The sequence below is a fragment of the Oncorhynchus kisutch genome, linkage group LG4 (assembly GCF_002021735.2).
Source record: "Oncorhynchus kisutch isolate 150728-3 linkage group LG4, Okis_V2, whole genome shotgun sequence".
NCBI classification, from domain to species: domain Eukaryota; kingdom Metazoa; phylum Chordata; class Actinopteri; order Salmoniformes; family Salmonidae; genus Oncorhynchus; species Oncorhynchus kisutch.
In genome coordinates, this window is record NC_034177.2 from 9527088 (window position 1) to 9537741 (window position 10654).

At 41.0% G+C, this 10654-nt stretch overlaps 1 protein-coding gene across 2 annotated transcripts in view; it reads left to right on the forward strand.

The window, feature by feature from the left end:
- The window catches only part of LOC109881256 (guanine nucleotide-binding protein subunit beta-4), a 31061-nt gene extending 20954 nt beyond the window's left edge, over window positions 1-10107 (forward strand). For both annotated transcript variants that reach the window (XM_020473414.2, XM_020473415.2), the window contains exons 7-10: window positions 189-255; window positions 3709-3910; window positions 4909-5125; window positions 5384-10107. In XM_020473414.2, the coding sequence (XP_020329003.1) occupies window positions 189-255; window positions 3709-3910; window positions 4909-5125; window positions 5384-5490 (593 nt within the window). In that variant the 3' untranslated portion in view covers window positions 5491-10107. The remainder of the gene's footprint in view (window positions 1-188; window positions 256-3708; window positions 3911-4908; window positions 5126-5383) is intronic.
- The last annotated feature ends 547 nt before the right edge of the window (window positions 10108-10654 follow it).

Here is a 10654-nt window from a genome sequence, read left to right on the forward strand (position 1 = left end):
GGAACAATTTCAACTCATCAACGTCTTTGATTGGTTCAAGCCCAGTTTATCTTATACTAAGAATATTTCATTTTAAAAAGGATGCTCTGAGAACCGCTATGAAATGTAGCGGTAATGACATAATATGGTATTGATGTTAATACTGAGTATTTAGCCCGAAATGGTTATTTTCAACCTCTATTTTTCAGGCTATTTGTCTTGCTGTCGTTTCCTGGATGACAACCAGATTGTCACTAGTTCCGGGGACACAACCTGGTGAGTTTATTGATGTAGTGTGGGAGGAAGAACACAACAAGGCAAACTTTTTTTATTAACATAATTGGTGAAGCAAAGGGAAATTCTAAATTGATATGGGAGAATCTAAAAAAGTTAACAGGGAAAGACCATAGTAACACTGCAAAAAGACTAGAAATCATGGTGAATAACAATCTAACACAGGATGCAGTCGAAATAGCAATAGCCTTCAATTCCTACTTTATTGACTCTGTCAGGATACTGACACAGAACCCCTCCACTTGTTTCTTGGGCTCAGTGCTAGTGAATGACACTCAACCTGTCTTCATCATAAGGGAGGTTTCTGAGTCAAAGGTGAACAAGGTGATTAGCTCACTAAGCCAAAGATGTGTTTGGGATGGACTCTACCTTTCTTAAAAACTACAAAGAGTCACTCATTGGCCCCATTACTAAGGTCACCAACAAGGTCACCATCTATTGGTCTCGGTGTGTTTCCAAGGGTATCGAAGTCGGCCATAATAACGGCCATCTTTAAATCAGGAGACCCTGCTAACGTGAGTAACTACAGGCCCATTAGTATATTACCTGTGGTGTCAAAGGTTGTTGAAAAGTGTGTAGCAGAACAACTGATTGCCCACCTCAACAACAGCCCCTTCACATTACACTCCATGCAGTTTGGCTTCAGAGCGAAACACTCCACAGAAACGGCCAACTGCTTTCTTCTGGAAAATGTGAAGTCCAAGATGGACAAAGGGGGTGCTGTTGGGGCTGTGTTTCTGGACCTAAGGAAGGCTTTTGATACTGTTAACCATGAGATTCTCATCACAAAATTGTCCAAGTTCAACTTTTCCCCTGATGCCTTGAGATGGATGAAATCATACCTTGAAGGCAGAACTCAGTGTGTCAGAGTGAGCAATGAGCTGTCGCCCACTCGTAGCTATGATGTGGGCGTGCCCCAAGGGTCAATACTGGGGCCCCTCCTGTTCAGCCTGTACATTAATGATCTGCCTTCTGTCTGTACTGGGTCTGAAGTTCAAATGTATGCAGATGATACAGTGATATATGTGCATGCAAAGAGCAAACAACAAGCTGCACAAGAACTCACTACTGTAATGGTCCAGGTTACAAAGTGGCTCAGTGACTCGTGTTTGCATCTCAATGTGAAAAAAACTGTTTGCATGTTCTTCACAAAGAGGGCAACAGATGCTACTGAGCCAGATGTCTATGTGTCAGGGGAGAAGCTCCAGGTGGTATCCGATTTTAAGTACCTTGGCATCATACTTGATTCCAACCTCTCTTTTAAAAAGCATGTGAAAAAGGTAATTCAAATAACCAAATTCAACCTAGCTAATTTCCGATTTATACGAAATTGTTTGACTACAGAGGTAGCAAAACTGTACTTCAAATCTATGATACTCCCCCACTTAACATACTGCTTGACTAGTTGGGCCCAAGCTTGCTGTACAACATTAAAACCTATTCAGTCTGTCTACAAACAGGCTCTCAAAGTGCTTGATAGGAAGCCCAATAGCCATCATCATTGTCACATCCTTAGAAAGCATGAGCTCTTGAGTTGGGAAAATCTTGTGCAATACACCGACGCATGTCTTGTATTCAAGATCCTCAATGGCCTGGCTCCCCCTCCACTCAATATTTTTGTTAAACAGAAAACCCAGACATATGGCAGCAGATCCACAAGGTCTGCCATGAGAGGTGACTGTATAGTTCCCCTAAGGAAAAGCACCTTTAGTAAATCTGCATTCTCTGTGAGAGCTTCCCATGTCTGGAATACACTGCCATCAGACACACATAACTGCACCACATATCACACTTTCACAAAATGCTTGAAGACATGGCTAAAGGTCAATCAGATTTGTGAACATGGTCCCTAGCTGTGTGTTGCCACTCCATGTTGTCTGTTGTCTGTAGCTTGTGAGGTGTGGAAACACTTTGTTGCTTTTATGAATTTTGTCTTGCTGCTTTTTGTTTTATGCTGCTCTGTCTGTATGCTACGTCTTGCTTGTCCTATGTTGCTCTGTCTGTATGCTATGTCTTGCTTGTCCTATGTTGCTATGTCTTGCTTGTTCTATGTTGCTATTGTCTATATTGTAATTGTTTTTAATAACCTGCCCAGGGACTGCGGTTGAAAATTAGCCGGTTGGCTAAAACCGGCACTTTTACTGAAATGTTGATTAATGTGCACTGTCCCTGTAAAAATAAAAATAAACTCAAACTCAAACTTGACTCTCTAGATCAGGGGTACTCAAGTACTATTCTAGAAGTTTTTAAGAGTTCATTTCCTGCAATTCTACACATTTCGCAGACCAACAAATGCCAATCCCTGACCTAAACCATCTAAACTGGAACAACTATTTCAGTAATAGTTTAGAATTATTTTAGTTATTTATCTTTGTATAGTATGAGATCAATTAATCAATCAATGTGCGAGCAGAAACATAGATATTATATACCTGCAACAAAGCATTCTGGGAAGAATGATTATGAGGCCTCTTCCAGGTCTTTTCACACAGAGAACAGAGTGGGCTCCCGAGTGGCGCAGCAGTCTAAGGCACTGCATCTCAGTGCTAGAGGCATCACTACAGACCCTGGTTCGATTCCAGGCTGTATAACAACCGGCCGTGATTGGGAGTCCCATAGGGCGGCGCACAATTGGTCTAGCGTCGTCTGGGTTAGGGTTTGGCCGGGGTAGGCCGTCATTGTAAATAAGAATTTGTTCTTAACTGAATTGCCTAGTTATAAAAAGGTTAAATAAAAAAACTGAAATTAATTCAACTCAGTTGAGTAACCACAACACCGTGTAGTTTTGATTCAAATTACATTTAATTTATTCTCCACGTGGTGTCAATTTCAATCCCGCTGGCGTTAACCCCACTAGAAGCAACCCTCAGATATAACATTGGTGTTAACCCAACTAGTATTAACACTCAACTATAACACTGGTGTTAACCCTACTAGAATTAGCACTGGTCTTAACCCCACTAGAAGCAACACTCAGATATAACACTGGCTTTAACCCCACTAGAATTAACACTCAGATATAACACTGGCGTTAACCCCACTAGAATCAACACTCAGATATAACACTGGCTTTAACCCCACTAGAATCAACACTCAGGCATAACACTGGTGTTAAACCCCACTAGAAGCAACACTCAGATATAACACTGGCGTTAACCCCACTCGAAGCAACACTCAGATATACCCCTCAACACTTTTTACCTTAACATCTAGATTTTTACCTTAACACCTGTGTGTGTCAGACTGTAACACACACACACACACACACACACACACACACACACACACACACACACACACACACACACACACACACACGAGAAACCAGTGCACCTCCCCATTCATCATCCAATCATTTCAAGTCTCAAGATCTTCCCTGTACCCTCATACCTCTTCTCTTTCTCCCCCTCACCTCCCTCCCCCTCTCTGTATCAGTGCTTTATGGGACATCGAGACGGGTCAGATGGCCACCAGCTTTACGGGCCACACGGGGGACGTGATGAGCCTGTCCCTTAGTCCCGACTTCAAGACCTTTGTGTCGGGGGCCTGTGACGCCTCCTCCAAGCTGTGGGATGTCCGGGACGGCATGTGCAGGCAGTCCTTCACTGGTCACGTGTCCGACATTAACGCTGTCTGTGTGAGTAGTAGACCCAGGAGTTTTATATAGTGTTTTGATATGAATAACTTTTACATTGTAGGATGGTAATTAACATACAGCACACAGACATGTTATCATTAAGCTTTCCAGACCAGATACCACAAATATTATATTTGGTATATCACATTCACTTTTTTTTGCTAACATCGCCAGAAAACGATACAGATTTGTCTGACAATGTAATCTGATTCTTATTCAAGTAAAAAGAAGACAACCTGAAAATGGATTGTAGGATATAAGGAAACTAAATGGGTCTTTCTACAAATAGACTACATTTTGGGTAGTTTAACATTTTACATTCTGTCATAAAGAGTACATGTTCAACTTCATAAAAAAACATGTTTTCCCGTCTCAAGGGGTAACATTTTAAAAAGACTATAGTAAGTGCCATTTAAAGTGCAATTAAGTAACAGATTAGACTGTATCACAGTTGAGGCTTTTATTTTAAATTTGTCATAAATCCCCTTGTGACAGGGAAGCTTGTTGTGTGCAACAGGGATGGGCAATTGAATGAAAGCTTCACAAACAGCCTAGAAATGTTTTAACAATTCACTTCATTCTGGTTGATGTGTTATGTTTCATGCATTCCGTTTTTCAACACAAAAAAAATAAGGGGGAAAAAAAACCACGATTTGACTATTATCTGTATAATTCCAGGTATCTCGATCTTGCCAACTAGCGACACATTTGAACCATTCTGGAAGTTGGTTCCAGTGGTGGACAGCTTTTACAGAAAATTCTTACTTTAACATCACAATCACCTTACACTAACATAGATTATTATAAAACATCATGTCACATTAGATGAAGCAGTGAGTGTAGAAAATGTGTAAGATAAAGTACACTGTTATAGCTTAATTCACTATACCTAACCCATTCTCTCTTGTTATAACTTAATTCACTATACCTAACCTATTCTCTCTTGTTATAACTTAATTCACTATACCTAACCCATTCTCTCTGTCTTTGTGGTGCAGTTCTTCCCCAACGGCAACGCCTTTACCACGGGCTCGGACGACGCCACCTGCCGCCTGTTTGACCTGCGCGCCGACCAAGAGCTGATGATGTACTCGCACGACAACATAATCTGCGGCATCACCTCAGTGGCCTTCTCCAAGAGTGGCCGTCTGCTGCTGGCCGGCTACGACGACTTCAACTGCAACGTGTGGGACACCCTCAAGGCCGAGCGTGCAGGTACGGCACTAATTCAAATCCCTTTTTTTTTTTTTTTAACACAACCTTTCTTGGTCCCCCCTTAAGGTTTTGTGTTAGGGATTCATTTGGCAGTTGCACTCATCGACGGAAACGTAGCCGGTACATAGTTGGTCAAACACTGGCTGTACGTTCACTCACAATGACTCTCCCTTCTATTGTTCCCCTTGCTCTCTCCATCTCCACCTCTCTCTCTTCTCTCTCTTCTTCTCTCTTCTTCTCTCTCTCTTCTATTTCTAGGTGTCCTGGCCGGTCACGACAACAGGGTGAGCTGTTTAGGTGTGACAGACGACGGCATGGCTGTAGCCACGGGCTCATGGGACAGTTTCCTCAGAATCTGGAATTAAACCCTCCAGCTCACGTCCTCCTCTCTCCCCCCTCCACCATTCCACCCACTCATACTGCTGGGTTTGGACTTGAGGGTGAACACTGTCTCCCACCACCAACGTCCCGTCCACCACCTCCCACCTTCCACCCGTCCAATCCACAGCCAGAGTTTTTTTTTACCCACCTATTCATTACACAGATCTCTCAGTACCCACAGGTAGAATGACCAATCAAAAGAAAAAAAACAACCTCGCATCCCCTCTTGTTTTTGGACAGGTGAAGCACTAGAGCGCATGTTACCGTGGTTACCGCCAAATTAGAGGACAGTCCCGTGTGTAATATGTAAATGTATATATAAATACAGTATATATGCATAGCATTATGTGTGTGTGTGTGTGTGTGTGTGTGTGTGTATATATATGCATATATAATGTGTATGTATATATTTTTGTAATTTTTATCCCTACCCTTTTGTTTTATTTGCCTTACATTGTTTAATGTATATAATATTCACAGTACTAGACGATAACACAATTCTGATTTTGTCACTTGCCTCATGTACAACATAATGGACATTTCTGTGTGTGTGTGCGCGCGCATGTGTGTGCATGTGCACGTGTGATGGTCTACCGGCAAAGGCATGCACACATGTACTGTAACTAAAATACTGTATATTCATGTTGATGATAGGTAACGATATGAGTTATGAACTGGTGGCATTCCTATCAACAAACATGTTGTTTTTGGAACACAACTGTTGTGGTTGTTTTGTAGAGACTGACTAATAACGTTATTTTTTTTTTGTCATGCCGCAGTTTTAGCCAAATCCCTTTTTCTAGAAACTAGTTCATCTAGGCTGTGATACACAGCCACTGTAGTTGTTGGAGGCACAGCCTCTCTGCAGTCTAACAAACTCAAAACAGCGTGAAACTACAGCCTAAAGCCCTTTACAAACGGGGTCTTGGGCTACGTTCAAAACCGCGATTGTATGGCAAATAGTATTACATCACGCCCACGCCTTGCAAATCAACAATAGTGTGATATGTAATACATATGTTGCGATGAATTACTAATAGAGGCTTTACTGCATAAAGGCCAAAGCCTTTACATTTAACCTTTTATTTAACTAGGCAAGTCAGTTAAGAACAATTTCTTATTTACAATGGCGGCCTCCATCTGACCACTGAGGATAGGGGAAATCTAGGGCCCAATGGTATCAAACGTAGGGCTCCAAACTGACAGGGGAAGGTTCCAAGGAGTGTGATCCTGGGGCTACTGTGAGCTAGCTCAGGCCTATATCATAGGACTAAAGAAGTACAGAGAATTGGAAATGCTTGCAGTCTATACAGTCTCTACCCGAGGCTGGTCAGTCGAAGCATTAAGATGTGAATAAAATGACTGCTCAATGAGCTGTGAGTAAATCCTTGTCATTCCTTCCCCGAGTGGACTCGAGGGAAGATGCCTTTAATAGCTTCTTGCTATGTCATCTTGCATTTTATTTTAGAAGCTCTTGATAAACCATCAACAGGGTGGTTTAGTTGAGTGAGTAACGTTACCGCTGTTGGTTTAAAAAATCTCCTCACTAAAAATCAGCACCATAAAGCCTGTAATGTTGTTATAAATAAATGTTGGTCCTTTATCTAACACTTTTTTCCCCCCTCCTCACAAAAACAAACATTATCAACAGTTTTAAGTATTGCTGGAGAAGAACGTTCACTTGGTAGAGGGCTAGATTATGCTCCTCAAATGTAAACAAAGAACACATGCAACATACTGCCCAACAGCAGGGAGAAGGTACAGGTAACTGCTAAAATATTGTAAACCAGGGATACAAAGTGTATTGAAAGCAGGTGCTTCCACACAGGCAGGTGTGGTTCCTGAGTTAAGAAATTAACATCACATCATGCTTAGGGTCATGTATTAACATTCTGGGCAGGCTATTATTTTGGCTACCATGGCTATGCCCCTCCCCATAGGATGACAATGCCCCCCCATCCACAGGGCACGAGTGGTCACTAAATGGTTTGATGAGAATGAAAACAATGTAAGTCATATTCCATTACCGTCTCAGTCACCAGATCTCAACCCAATTGAATACTTGTGGGAGATTCTGGAGCGGCGCCTGAGACAGCGTTTTCCACCACCATCAACAAAAACACCAAATGGTGGAATTTATTTTGGAAGAATGATGTCGCATCCCTCCAATAGAGTTCCAGACACTTGTAGAATCTATGCCAAGGTGTATTGACGTTCCTCTGACAACTCATGGTGGCACAACACCTTAACACACTTCATGTTGGCGTATTCTTTATTTTGGCAGTTGCCCGTGTCTCTCACAAGACTTTGTTAGTTTGTGCATCAGTCATCTTCCGTTTTCCTCGCAAGAAAACTTTGGTTTGGAGGCAACACTTGAATAAGGGTGCATATTTTTTTTGTTATACACCCTAACTTCCTAAACAACTATATATATATATATATATATATATATATATATATATATATATATATATATATATTAGTACATTGGATCCATGTGGTTCGTATTAGAAGGATCTGTGGCTTGAGATCATTCTGCCAATCTCATTGCCAACATTGACCGGAACTGGCCAGAAACTCAGATGTTGGGCCTGTAGTTCAAGCCTTCACTTTTTCCAACATTTCAGTTGACCTCAATCACCCAGTTGCCTAATGAGGCGCCACTATTTCAGTGGGCCCCAAGAGAACGTTAGAAGATAATTGTCTCGTTTAGAAAAATTGGCACTGGGTAAAGAATGAGGCAGGCTTTAACCTGCTATAACAGTCAAATGATTTGCTGAAATCAAGCAATTGTGAAGCACAGAGCCACATCAGTACTATAGTAAACACTAAAAGCCAAGCTTAACAGATGACCACAACTGAAGAAGTGCAAACCGCATGCAGATCTCAACAGTGCTGTATATTATTTTATACAATTCTGATTTCTACCGTACAATGTTGTATTTATTGATTACAAGGAGCACCCTGTGATCATAGTGATTTATATACGTTTTATTTAGTTGTATGTTTTTAGCTGCTTTACCTGGCTTTGCATTAATTAGATAAATGTCAAAGAAATGGCTGGTGGTTTATTATGCCCCGAAAACACATCCTGGAGGTGACTTGGATGGGAAAAGTATTCCATATATCAGTGTTGAAATTCTCACTGATTCGTGTGGGTAACACACATGTCGGTTGTGTTAGCTTTCACATTTGTGCCAATGTCATTCGCTGACCCGCAGCTGTGAACTGAAAACAAGTCATCATTGACAATTCATTGTTTCTCTTCGCTTGCTTACAGAAAGTGCCAGCTCCCCCCCCCCCCTAAATCTAAATCTGAATCAAATCAATGTAATTTTATTACGCCTGGCCTGTAACAAGGTCCTCTGATGCCTGACTTCATAAAGTGCCCAATAAAAGAGAAGTGCCCAGAACATATGGACATTCCTTCAATGTTATTAAAACACTTTGTTTTCCCCAAATTAAATGAATCTCATTGTGAATGATGAGGATCCAATGAGAAATGTGTCACTTTTTAAGACAGGAAAGACATAACAAAATGGCAGGATGAAGTTTGGTCTCTTTTTTTTATACCAACATGGCTGCCAGTGAAACAATCCCCAACTCCTGAAAGCATTGTTGATTGTGTTGATTCCTCAGCTCAGACATCACCTGGGACAACAGAGCACCATAGCTATTCATGACCAAAAAAGGATGTCCTATAACACTGATAATTGAGGCTTGACCACAGCACCCTATAAGATGCACTGATATTAACGATTTTAACCTGAAATGGTGACCGCATTGAAATGTGCCTGTGCAGTCCCACTGATCATGTTGGTTAGCTGGGACCAATGGTTTCTAGGCTTCAGTAGTCCAAGGTGCTCAACCTCCCTGTATTTGACCATGTCATTGTATTTCTTTACAGTCTTCTATAGTTGTATTCATCATATGAAACGACTATTTGGTAAAAGCAGCCATGACGAGTATCCTACCTGATGAGATGCTGAGCCTCAGGCTGCAATGAACAGTGTGTGATTTTTTTTTTTTTTTTTTTGTCTCCTTGACAATATATATTCAAAGTCATTAAAAAGCCTGATAGTGTACTGGCCTGGATTTCCAGGTCAAAGCAAAAGTAAGGAAGCAGCATGTGTTCTGTTGACTTGTGGATGGTCTTGCCTTGGGGATTGAGGTATAATATTATCAAAGCTGTATTTTTTAGAGGTGCGCCTTTTACAGCTTCAGAGTTTGGACAGAGTTCTGAAAACGGAGGAGCGTATATATAGAGAAAAACAAACAGACGTTGATAATAAGCATTACATTTAGTGATCACCACAAACACAAAGGAAGCCTTTTGGCTGTTGGATCTATTGGGTCAGTCTTAATAGATATGTATTTATTTGTTTGTGTTTTAAGCCAGTGAAACCCAGGGACTTGGTGCCATGATGACTCTGACAGTGCTATTGTGTGAAATTATAATCACTTGTTATGGAATAATTTTTTTATATAGTCTTTTCACACCAGATTTTGTTTTGTTTTGTATTTGTACAGTGGCTTGGTGATACTGATGGGTTGCCAGGAGTTGATATTGTAACCAATAAAAAAAAGCTTTTAACCAAGGATTTATGTGTTGAAGCCTATTTATGAGAAAAAAAACTGCAAAAAATTGGTTAACAAATGACTTTTCCAACAATAGTTGCTTGAATGCTGACCATCTACCGTTCAGTAAAAGCTTTTCTTTGAACAATTGTTTGTGGCTTGTGAAAGTATTCAACCCCCTTGGCATTTTTTCTATTTTGTTGCCTTTACAACCTAGAATTAAAATAGATTTTTGGGGGGTTTGTATCATTTGATTTACACAGCATGCCTACAATTTTGAAGATACAAAATATTTTTTGTGAAACAAACCAGAAATAAGACAAAAAAACTTGAGCGTGCATAACTAGTCACCACCTTTTGCAGCAATTACAGCTGCAAGTCTCCAGGGGTATGTCTCTATAAGCTTGACACATCTAGCTGGGACACCAAACGTGTTTGCTTATTTTTCTCTTTTTCTGCCCACTCTTCTGTAAAGCCCAGCTCTGTGGTGCGTAAAGCTTAAAGTGGTCCTATGGACAGACACTCTTCTGTAAAGCCCAGCTCTGTGGTGCGTAAAGCTTAAAGTGGTCC